The following is a 12,859-nucleotide window of genomic DNA, read 5'->3' on the forward strand; positions in this document are numbered from 1 at the left end:
GCTTCACTGCAGCGGCTGTGTGTTAGATTCCCCCCAAAAATGAAATGTCTAGTAAATTCTGAAATAAATTATTTAACAAGAACAATATACATGTTTTGAAATTCCTACCTTCTTAATAATGAGTTTAAAATTCACATGCTCTGACGGGGCACAGTCCTGCTCCTGACCTGCAGAAAGAGCTGTAAATATGATAACGATGTTGCAGGTAGGAGCGGCATTATAATTCTTTTCCCGCTGTGCTGAAAGGCTCTTTGTGGTTCATTTGCTGAAAGTAGCGGCGCCACTGCTCCTGAGTGATTTTGATCTTTTACAAAACCTTTTGTTTCATTAGTGTTTAAAGCCCGGTGTCATCCACAACGGGGGCTGCAGCCATTTGTGGTGGTTGACAGCGAGAAAGAAAGCCGAGACTCGCTGGCCACGACAACATGACATTAATCTTAACAGCTCAAACACACACCGGCGTTTCCCTCTTTCTTGGTGGGTTGGGCATATTTTGACATTTTAGAAACAAGTAGATGTAAATACTGAGTCAGCTCCACTAAATATCAGGCAACTCTACTGAAACTGGGAGTTCAGGGTTCGTAAACTCGGCAGTAGCATCACTCACATTCACTGGCCAGTATTCACATTTTTTCACTTTAATGTCTCTGCCATTATTCAACATAGTCCTCCATCTGCGCACTGCAACTGCAGATCAATTACAGCCGAGGCAAAGTGTTTAGTGACGCCACATAAACTATCATTAAGTTAAGCAACTGAATCCGAAAGAAAAGCCTCTCCCTGCAGTTTCATGTGTGGCAGTTAAAGACGCTCCGTAAAAGCCAAACTGCTCGCTGAATGTCATGTGCTAATGGAGTCAGTTCTGCTTCAAAGTGCCTGGATGTTAAACATCCCCTTTCCAAACACTTTTGATGTTGGAAATGGGAGGCACCACATCCAACGATCTTTGTAAATTTCCAAATCCGACCGTTACGCTCCGTGCAGCAATAAGTCAAGTGTAAAGGAGGGGTGAGAACGTGCAGGATTTATGATGGTGGGTAAAGGTTTAAACTTCTCTCGTCTTTCTGTCTTTACACAACTTTATCGGTCATATTTCTCACGTTGAAGCAGCAGCTGTCAGAGAAAATGGCTTTGTACAATTTTCAGCCATCTCTTTTCACTTTTCACCCTCAATTCAAGTGCATCCATTTGGAAAAGATATAAACACTTGTGGCTTTCGATGTGGGCAGACAGTGTGCTGAGATGCTGGGCTGGTTCTTCTGCTCGTGCACAGAACCACAATTACCCCAAGATTAGGCGACAGTTGCTCTCCACGTCGTTCTCTCTTTAAAGATGCAATTAGCTCAGTAATAAGAGCAATTTCACATCCAGCCTTCGACTGCATAAAGGAACCTGCAGCGCAGACATTAAAACAATCACCTGTGTCAGTTCTCCCTCAGTGGTTCTTTGCCATTTACATTGATTGCATGAGTCTCGGAGCTTTGGGATTTAAAAAAAAAACAAAAACCCAACGTTTCCTGAAGGCCTCACCGCCTCTGCAACAGCCCGGCGGCCACCGAGCTGAAAGTGGGTCACATGAACGGCTGCGCCTCTGCGTTTTTTGAGTCTGTCTGTCACACTTCCTTCCTTCACACGCAGCTGGAGTGGCAGTGAGCCGAGGTCACTGTCACACAGCGTGAAAACTGTCGTTCAATCATTACACCTTCTGAGCTTATTACCGGCGTAATCAAGAGCCTCATACAAAGAACTGCCGCTGCAACACTGTGAAATTTAATGCTGTCCATTTTTATGAAATGATTCAATACTTTGTCATTTTATTCCCTAAATGAAACAACGGTCTGGTTGAATGAACACTAATGGACTCTGCAGCTTTAATTTTTTTTATCGATTCTGTGATCTGTGTATTAATAAATATTCATTCATTCATTCATCTTCTCAGCTCCCTCTGGGCGAAGGCGGGGCCATCATGGACAGGTCCATCACAGGGCCGACACACAAAGACAGACAGAGACCAACAACCACTCACACTCAGACCTACAGACAGTTTAGAGTCACCAGTTAACCCAAAGATGTCGTCGTCGGACGGTGGGAGGAAACCCACAGAGGCAGAACAAGGAGACTCCGCAGAGAAAGGCCTCAGGCCCCTTAATAAATATTACACTAGTTAATTACTTTAAATTGAAGACTTAAGGGACACAATGTTTTTTTGTGCGTGCGTGTGTAGATAAGGTCGACGTACCGACACCAGTGTGTGACTGAAGTTTGTACAGGAGCAGTGAGTGCTACTGTCTAATCTCAGGCTGTCACTTCTGTTTATTATGGTGTGTTAGCTAGCCCAGAGAGGGACAGTGTTGTGTTCACGCACCACATCTATTATCTGTCACACAACATCTGGCGCCAGGGAGCTGATGTGCCTCCTCATTCTGCTTTTTAAAACTCAGTGGCTGGAAAAAAATAAAGCAGATGGATATCTGCAGGGGCTGTTTTCAATCAAGTAGAAAGAAAGAAACAAATTCAGAGAAGAGCTAAATCCCAGCAGTGTACTGTATGTTTTATAAGGCTCACTGGGAAATAAACAGACTCGACCACCATGATATATCCCTGAGAGATTGCTCTCAAGCTTCAGTGACAGCGGGATGTTGTGCACAACCTGGGTTCAGCGCTGTTTAATCTCTGAAAGGATGAAAAGTTGGACCACCTCAGAGGTTCGGTGTGGCCATACTTACGAGGGAGGACCTTTTCGAAACAACGACACACACAGAGAGGTATGGAGAACAGAGCCTTACCGTATTTTCCGTGAAATTGTAATCCAGGGAGTATTGTAATTTGCCCAGTTTCTCGTCCTCCTTGGGCTCGGCCTCTTTCTCCGTTTCAGTCAGCCCTGTCTCTGCATCCTCCTCATCCTTCAAGGCCTGAAGGAAACACCCACCAAGAGTCAGTGTCGCCTGTTTGACGCCGGTGCTAGCACCCAGCCAGCCGTTCCCCCGCCCAGGTCCTGCCAGCGGACCTACTCCTGTAAAAGCTGCTACTTGTTTTATGGTGTGTAAGGGGGGAAACAGGGGGGGAAGCAAGCACTAAAGCACCATAGCATTTAACACCAGGACATGCTCTGTGATGCACTAAAGCCCCGGGCCTGGTCCCCTGATGATGCTTTTCTACCAATCTCTGGGTGTTTCTGTCTTAAGGGGAGAAAAGATCAAATGATGGTGCCAGAGATGAGAGCAATGGGCAGGCATTAAGAGCTAGAAGGGGGGAGGAGGGGTAGAGAGACAGAGAGAGAAGACAGAAAGAAGGAGAGAGAGAGAAAAAGATGCTTCCAGAAAAGATCACAGGAAGACAATTCCCTTGATGTTATTTCAGGCAGATCAAGTCTCAAAAAAAAAAAAACACATATCAACTGGGAAGTGTCTGAAGTGGCAGAGTGAGTAGTGAAGTTGCCCTTTCGCTTGTCTGGCACTGAGGTGAGGGTAGCAGGTGGTGGCGAGAGGGGAAAGGAGAGGTGGGGGTGGAGGAGTTTGTTATAGGACCAACATGCGATTGAAGAGGCAAAGACTGGTTTCTCAAGGTCATTCATTCAGCGTCAACAGCTGCCTTCCAAGATGTCTCCGTTAGCATGCAGAGCATTCTCTGTCGGACAAACCGGTGCGCTCGTGTGACTCCCCCCCCCCCAAAACATTCCCAAGTCTGGATACGCCCTCAAACATTCAGTCACATCGTCATCATAACCCTGAAGCTCAAATGTGAACCCCCCATGGGAGCTAGAAGCATCATGCCAGCGGTGGGTGGGTAGGTGTTGGAAAAAGGGTTTGTAATGTACATCGGTGGGGCCTGCTCCTAGGAGTTTGTTAAGTTGCTCATGTGAAAGCAAAAAGCTGAACAACACTGATCCGTTCCTCCTGAGCCGCTCGGCCTCTGCCTTGTCGCAGATCTAAATTTTCTTTTTTTGGTTTTGTTTGGGTTTTCGTTGACACGTGAATAAAACAGTAAAGTGAAGCAGGTAAAATGATTGAGGAGAAAAAAAAAAAAAAAAAAAAAAAGCATCATATCTCATTTCTGCTGTTGACAATGTGAATGCGAATTAAAATGTACCTCTAAAGCTTATTTTTTTAATCACCAGCTTCAAAAGATTTAGCCACAGAGCCTCTCAATCATTCTACGTTTGCCCGCCGCCACATGTTTGAAATGTAAATGAAAAGATTCAAAAGGCAGCAGACTTCAGCTTGGCACAAGAATCAGTGTGGTTCAACCTTGTCAATGCGCACCCAGTGTTTCTCTCATACATATATATGTGCATATGCAGGTTGTACACACATATATGCAATAGATATACATGTACTGTGTGCATAGTTACATATATTTGGTTCTATGGGAGTAAGTCGTCGTCAAGAGGCTATAAAAAACATCAGAGCAGCAGGCTTAAGAAGATCCAACAGCAATTAGGAACCTACCGCCAGTGACCATCCCGAACAGTCATCAGACACAACACAGATAAGGAGGACATAGAAGGAAGAAACACAAATTAAAACAACCACACACAGGAGTTAACACGCTAGAGTCTGGGCACACCAGGAGAAATGACCGCCTGCCTCCGAAGTGGCAGATTCACCCGCGTCACAGATGAGTTATTAGGGTGACCGATAAGTGGCCGTTTATTGTGACCAACGGCTATTTGGAAATAAAATTGGATTGTACGAAGGGGATGAGAATACGGGAAAATTATCTCCTGCGCTGAGCGAAGTGATGCACTGTACTGCTGCGTGTTGAGCTTCCCACTGTTCTCCACTCTGAGAAAAGAAATGAGCCTCCTTTACGCCTTCATTTATGCTTTCTTCTACAGTAAGAAAGTCAAATGAAGTATGAAAACATCGTCAGTGGTTTCTGTCTCTGATTCTGATCCACACCTCATAGTTGAGGTGTAGCAGCAAATGAAAACGCACTTTGTACACGATTCCACAGAGGACGGTGGTGTAGCGACGCTCTGCTGGTGCAATTATTGTGCTAACTCCATTTGACGTGTCAGCATTTCGGAGCTTCCTGTTCTGTGCCACGGAAACCTGGAGTTTTAATTACATTGACTCCCATTTGCTATTCGGTTTGGTGATGTCATTTCTCTGGGTGGATACCACTTCATTACACGGCAAACTTTACTCACACTCTTCAACAAGAGAGCAGGTCCTCATATGACCAAAACAAAAACAACAACAACAAAAAAACCCACTCAGGAACAAAATGTAGAAGTAAAGAGAGACAGAGACTCTCTTATGAACCTGAAGCCATTTAAATGACTTCCACTAACTCTCCTGCAATTAGACTGAATTGTTTTTTAATTAAATGATGAAATGTCATATGAAATAAAACTGCAGTGCGCAAAAATAGTTTCTGACAGTGGAATTATTTTTATACTGAGAGTTAAAACAAAACTTAATGACATCAAATCTGTCATCATATGGGATGCAGTAAGAAAGAAAAAGTTTGCCAAGTACCACAATCAAACAGAAAAACCTTGTTACATATATTTAAGACGTATCTGGCTTTTTTGACATCAGCATGTGAAACGCATGTGATTGACAACAGATGAAAAAAATTAGAAATATTTCACATTAGTTACAAGTCTTTACCTCGGTTTTGGCTCCATCCTTGACGTCCTTCATGTTGATGGCATTCTTGCCCTTGTCTTTGCCCTTCTTTTTGTTTTTCTTCTTGAATATCCATTTTTTGCAGACACAGAAGCAGCACGCCAACACCAGGACGATCGCCACGAAGGCAATAGAGACGATGGCCCATGACGGCACTGACGGCAGGAAAAAAGCAAGCATGGAAGAGCTCGGGTTAGACTTCCTGGAGACAAATCAAACTGCTGCACCCTGCAGATGAAGAAAAGGTTACAAAAAGCAGTGATCCGGCCAACTTACAGGTGAGATAAAAAACAGGAAATTGTCTATGCCTGCAGAATTGGCACAATGGATCAGCCACGAAGCCATCAAGAAGTGGCAGATTAAACGATCGGTCCTGACTAGTGGGGCAAGACCGAACCGAGCAGCTTCAGCCAATTTGGTGGAAGTAACAGATGTTGCCATTTTCCACTTGCCATTTAAACAAAAGATTCCCAGACAGCTGACACTTTCACAGCAATCACCGGGAACACAGGATTTGCATGGACTGAGAGCGGTGGTAATTTTGCTGGGTCTGCCCGAGCAGCATTAAGAGAGGCATGACTAAGACAAGCCAGCAATGCAGTAAAACCAAACGGGCGCATGGCGGTTTGACGCACACTGTTCACGAGCACTCAGCTCACAAATTTCCTGAAAAAAAAAAAAAAAAGAAGGTGGAATTATTCTTGACATTTTGTTTTTTTCTTTCTTCTTTTTTTTCCAGGTGCAGTTCAACATACAAAAGTTCTTTATTGAAAGTTATCAAGCAATCAAGGAAATTGAAATCAGTGCTTTACAAGCCCACAGATACCAAATCAGTCAAATCAACCACTTAGGAAATGACAAAATGTGGAAGGAAATTCAACACCGGTGGCAGATAAGTTGTTTTTCCCTCCACCGTATGGTGATGAGTCGCTGTGGCGACCTGAATCGACAACCAGCAGTCACCTCTGTCACAAACAGACATTCAGTTCAACAACTCAGTATAGCCCCGCTGTAGGCACACAGAACATCACAAACACAATGACAGAAGAGGAAGTGAGTTGATTTAGGTACCTAAAAAAAATTCGGATTGGATGAAAATAATGAGAGACCTTGCAACAGACTTCTTCACTCAGCGGTCATAATCGCTGCTTCTTTCTTCCCAGCAGACACCAAACACCAAACACCTGGCAGCCCACTCATCATTTTAACAGAGCAGAATAACATACAAATCAGCCAATTTTTAGAGGCATGTTTTCAGCTTTGTCAGTGATTACTACGCTGAGAGGCGCTGAGGCACCTTGGATGGCCTTATCTGAAGAATGTGTAATCTGACGAAAGAAATATTCTCTCTGCTGGAGAATATCCCGGAAGGCACATCCAGTTCCTGTCATGGTTCATCGTAGGAATTAACCCAGTCGGGCTCATAAGTCCGGCACACCACCAGGTAACATAACCGGGGTCAAACTCCAGCACCCTTGAAGACTTTATCTGAAAAAGTCCAGAAAGACCTATAAAAACTGAAAAATATATTAAAGTCTATCACTCTTGGGTTTCGCTCGTTGCCATTCAGATGGTTCCTTTGCCGAGATCCGAGGGGAGAAGGAGAGGAGAGAAATCAATGCTCTGTTGACAAAATCAATAAGCACTCTCCTCTGAGGAGAAATGGCCAGTGACGCTCTAAAAACCTCCAGGAGCTGCAGCTTCGGCCCTGCCCCGGAGCCCCGTGGTAATGAAGGTGAAGGTGACATGGGAGAGGCCTCGTTTCCAACAAAACGCACACAACCAGCTGCATTTGCTTCACAAACTCAAGACTTTGTTGGCTTTAAGCTTTGAATACAAAAAGAGACTAAAGCTCTGCTGACAGTTTATAAACCTTTTTTAACCTGCCATAAAGATTTGGTCTTTATATATAAAACATTTTCTTTATGATTGACTTTGCACTATATATCACGGCAGGCTTAAATGAAATAGGGACATAACATACCATGTTGGTAATAAATTGATTTTGGTCTGGAAACCTTGTAGCTGTTTGTCACAAGGTCAGAGGTCAAACTATACAAACCTGGCAAACTCTTCTTGATGATCAATGATTATTGATCTAATTATTGATTTAATAAGTTCTTTACTGTCATTAACAAAGCCAACAGTTACACATCCCTAAAATGTTTCTATATTGTGATTTCCAAAAAAGTGCTGCCAGATGAATTTTTGCTCCGTGTCTGAATTGTTAGTGAGTTCTGGCCGCAGCTCCAGATCCACCGAAGGCTTCTTTAAACTGCCACATGGAAATAAAAACACCAAGTAAGGTATGGAGACTTTTAAAATCCTCAAAATTACAAAATGAATCCAAATAAAATCTGTCTTTTAGAATCCTAAATGCTGATGTCACAGCGCAGTCATCAACGCTGGAGACGCCCGATGGAATTCAGCCATTTAGCAGCAACAGTAGAAATCAAAGCATGAATCCAGCTCCTATCTTGTTCATCAAATGTGTGTCTTCCAGTGGAGGGCACTTCTGTGTTCTTTAATTAAAAGAACCTGAGTCCCAGAAAGCAATAAAAGCATCCCCTAATTAACTGCATTGTGCGAGTGTCTTTTCTCGAGAGAGAAATAGAGCGAGAAAGTGAAAGAAAGATTGGGAGGCAGCACCGACTACAAGCGGACCTCAATTCAATTCGCAGCTCTTATCTCTCGTTTGGCAACGTGACGCAGTGTGGAAAATGGAGTTCCTCTGATGGGTGGGCTTGAGCGTGGTGAAATTCATGTTTGCTGATCCTCGAGGCTTAAATCATCAAAATGGCATGGAGAAAAACCAGAGCACTGAACAATGGAAGCCCTCTAAGACACTGTGAATGACATGTACAGCGTGTACTCCGGTTTCTATTTCAGTAATGTCAGGAGTAAACCGCAGAACACACAAAAAACCAGACAGAGTATCTTCTATTATGCTTCAGATTCTTTTTATCTGAATCCCAGTAGAGGAGTGAATTGCTTTACAGCAGAAATTCAGAGACTCACAAAAGAGCTTTTGCTCCATTGGTCGCCACAATGAAACTGGCACTTTTATAATTTCCTCCTCCAGTGACTGACAATGTTTTACACAAGGAAAGCTGACCCAGATGGAAAAGCTTTGTTTGTCAAACAAATTGCTTTTTGAGGGAGTTTCCAAGTTCTTACATTTGGAACCCTCATTAAAGAACATCCAAACTAATAAAGTCAAGACCGACAACTTTGAAAATCAGGAGCAGGATGAAGTGCCGCTCTGAGTAAAATGCCAGTTTTCAAAAAGGATGGTTGCTGAACAGCTGTTGCACTTCGCCACAGATAGATGAAATCCGGATCGACAGGTCGATCAGAATTATCCATCGCAGTGTGTGAACTATGCAAAATTTATTTTCAGAGAACGCCGGTCACGTAGATGAGGTATATGACATGAGTTTCTTTACCACTGAAAGTAATTCGTATTTCAATTTTATCTCACAAAGCTCCAGGTCAAGAGTAGAAAAAGCCTCTGCTTTGCCTCAAACCTGTAATTAACAGGAGTTCAGCTGCATCCGTCCTGTTCTGCAGCTCTACGCATTAAAGAGACAGGTTTTATGAAGCGGACAGGGCTTGGTGGATGCATTTAAAAGGGGAGTGTGTGTTAGTGTGATTACATCTGGGTTATATCCACTTCCGGCAGCCCACACTAATCCAATGTGACAGGACCCTGTTGGTCAATTAACCTTGACATTACATCTTGTTATGGCTCTGAGAGCAGCGCTGTCCGTGGCCTTTCCCCGCTGCGACTTGTTTAAGCCAACATTGTGATAGCAGCGTCTTCCAATCGTGTGCGATCATTCACCGATTTGAAAAGTTAACTTTTGGGGTATTTTCGCCTTCATTCTGGCGGCAGGTTGGACACTGCGGTTAGGGCTGTGATTCACACGTCTTTTGTTTGAGTTTCTCTTTCAGCGCCAAACGAGGTTTATTTTAGTCAGACTGACCCTCCTCTTTGTAACACAGTGAAATGGTGGGTGTCTATTCTGCTGGGTCCATTTCTCTGATTGTTGTCAGATAATGTGGACCCGACAGTACATTAGCAGGACAATCTTTAAGTCGAAATGATACTTCATAAGCGTGACACAAAGTGGGTTTACAACAATAGGTGAGGTAATGACACGAGAGAGAAGAGATGAGACATTTTCCGAGCACAAAGAGTGGCAGAGCTGATAAATGTGCTTTATCTCTTTGTTCAGACTCAGAGAAAATTGGATTCATTCAGACTGAGTGGGTTTTGTTTTGTTTTTTTTGTTATTTGTTTCGTTAGTTTTGGCTATTTAAACTTAGATGATAAACAAGATTAAAAAAATAAAAATAATAAAACCAAGACATATATTTAACCCGCAATTCTTCTGGGAGGATAATAACACCAAAACATTTTCAGGCATCGACAGAAGTCTGAGGGGAGAAGAGCTTTTGAAGAAGACTCAGATAGAAGCTGTTGCTTGAATCTGACCTTCCCATGCTGCGCCCGGCCCCCGACGGAGACTCATGGTGGGTAAACTTTAACAAAAAGGAGGCAGACAGAGACAAACAGCTCTGCTCATCCTCCACCATAATCCCCTTTAATAAACTCTGCAGCCACAGAGTCAAACAAGTTGAGACGCATTAACGTTCTGAATCCTCTTTTTGTCGTTTTCCTCAAGCTTTGTGTCAAATTTCAACACAGTGTTTTCATTTTTTATCCGGAACCATAAGCTGAATGACGCAGCATCAGAAGACACCGTGACCGTAAAAGTAAAAAGGTTTCTGTGCTGCGTCACTTTTAGTTTGGCTCATAAATTCAGCCCTGAAAACTGTAGCTGCTTCCAAAGCAAGCTTCAGGTGTCCTCAGTTTAAATTGGACAAAACGTGACAGACTGACGTGCTAGAGCAGCTAAAATGGGAGGATTTTCATTTTGATCCAAACAGCCTCACGTTCATTTTAAAAGTCAATGTTTTAAGAAGACACTGGATTGTCTGAAAGTACAAAGCCCCTGATTAAAATGAGTAAATAAATGAAGACCATTACTTATTTTTCTGAAATGCCAGTGGCTTGTCAGTGTCATCTGGAGTAACGGCTGCAGCAGCCAGCAGTCACGGATCACACTGCCTCAGTGTCTGGGGGTTAATTGGTTATCGGGGAGTGAAGTCTCGGGTGTTTCGAAAACTTACTCAGAAATTCAATACACTGGTTTCCTTGGAGGCGACCGCTCCGCCTGGTGAGAAGTCGCAGGGTGGTTTAATGGGATTACACGTGGTGAGAGTGGAAAGCTGCATTATTCACAAACTGATCAGCGGTTGATGTACTTCTTTACTTTTCTGCATTAATGTCCATGTTTCTCTGTTGTGAGGATTTTTCATCCTTACAAATTGAATTGTATTGTTCATAGGAATAATACAAATAACTTCTAGAGGCATAACTTTGAGTTCTGGGAAGTTGTGACAGATTCTGTGAACTGATTTATAGATGAATTGAAACAATAGATGCAGCGCTGCGGCGGATCAAACAGAGTCTGAAGAGAAAAATTCAAAAATCTCTTTTTGAATAAATCAAATCACTGGAGAACATTTGGGTGTGCTGTTGGCATATTATTCTCACAAACAGGCCTGAGCTGACTATCTGAAATAAAAAAACATGACAAAATGAATTCAATATGATGGAAATAATGTTGGAGCCAACAGGCGGGGCCGGGGCAACATCCCCAGCTCAGATAAACGTCCTGCAGATCTTGACAGACAGGAATTCCAGCTACCAGTTAGTCCATTCGACGGCTTGGTGCCACCAGCCTCAAAAACTCAAGGGGCTTAACTGGGTTATAAGCCTCCTGTCACAGGGCCACAGACTGTGACTGTGCATCTTCCTCCTCTCACACGCTTCTTGTTAAAATCAGCTACCTGACTTTATCCAGACAGTATCGATATTCCGCTGGGTAAACAAGTCCTGGGGAATTCATCATTCAGCCGAGCAGATCAGACTCTGCTGTTGATTGAGCTGGGGATGAGGTCAGAAAACATTCATGTTAGGACGCTGAACAATGGGCTGTAGTTCTGTTTTGGATGATCTTTTGGACCTTTCTGTCTGTGGGATACAAAAAAAAACAACTCAGTCGAGTTTTTCTATACAACAATGTCTTAAACTGGAAGCAATAAGAAAGAGTCGACTGTAAAGATGATGTGAAAGAGTTGCCAGGATAAAGCTTGATGTGGCGTGAAGAGCGATTCTTCTTAATGACAAAGCAGCCCTATTTTGGAAGAAAGATTTTTTTTTTTTTTGGATATAAATGTGAAATAAAAAAAGAAACTGGTTCTGGAAGCCTGATCTTCTATGGTAGGTTGTTCCAAAGTTTGGGTGTCTTGGCAGAAAAGGCTCTGGCTCCTTCTGCTTTCTGCCAGTAAAGAACTAGCAGAGGATTAAAGTTCAGAATTTAATGGAAGCACCGGCCCAAACCTGGCCAAGGTGTTGAGATGAAGTGGGGCGATTTGAAGACTATCAAAGCTGCAGCGTTCAGAACTAAAGAATAGCTGCCGCTGGATTGATTTTTAGATTAGATTGTGGCCACGAGGGCTTTTATTTTGGTGAGAATACCGGCTGGTGCACGTAAACCTTCGTATGTGGAGGGAGGAATTCCTCATTCTGACTGCACGCACTATTAAATCCCTGGAAGCAAGAAATATGGCTGGTAATATCATTTGTGTCTTTGCTGAAGAAATAAGGTTTCTCTTCCACAGGAGAAATTTCCTGTTGTGAGACTTACTTTCACATGAGCCCGTGGATATAACTATATTTAGAGTTCTGCTGAATGCACCTCCAGGCAGCACCTTATCTCGACGGCACGGTGCCAACCATTTTCCCATATATGTGCAAAGTTCTGCCGGAGAAATGTGTTTGGCTGGATGAAAAGGCAGAAGGTTTCAACTGAAATCAACAAGTGAGACAGAAAAATGGAAATCTAACAAGCAAATAATAAAAGCTGTTCCACAAACTTTAGCAATTTATCATGTCAAACACTTGAATTTTTGTTGCCAGATGTTTTTATGTCACTGCTTTCACGGGATAATTTGCTGAGGCAGTTTCATCTGAGCAGCAAATAACTGAGTTTAGTTGTTAACTCTTAGACAAAGAGGCAACAAAATAAAAGCTGAAATGAGTCCGCCGACTAATACACTGGATGTTTTCGTCAAAGTTCATGACTGACACA

General features: G+C 43.0%; 1 protein-coding gene across 4 annotated transcripts in view; it reads right to left on the reverse strand.

Annotated features, from left to right (window-relative positions):
* The window catches only part of syt1a (synaptotagmin Ia), a 123,217-nt gene that overhangs the window by 16,110 nt on the left and 94,248 nt on the right, over nt 1-12,859 (reverse strand). For 3 of the 4 annotated variants that reach the window (XM_029495662.1, XM_029495663.1, XM_029495664.1), the window contains 2 exons: nt 5,619-5,791; nt 2,787-2,912 (listed from right to left, as the gene is read on the reverse strand). In XM_029495662.1, coding sequence (XP_029351522.1) covers nt 2,787-2,912; nt 5,619-5,791 — 299 coding nt within the window. The remainder of the gene's footprint in view (nt 1-2,786; nt 2,913-5,618; nt 5,792-12,859) is intronic. The other variant, XM_029495665.1, reaches the window with a different exon arrangement.

The sequence above is a fragment of the Echeneis naucrates genome, chromosome 23, assembly GCF_900963305.1.
Source record: "Echeneis naucrates chromosome 23, fEcheNa1.1, whole genome shotgun sequence".
NCBI lineage: Eukaryota > Metazoa > Chordata > Actinopteri > Carangiformes > Echeneidae > Echeneis > Echeneis naucrates.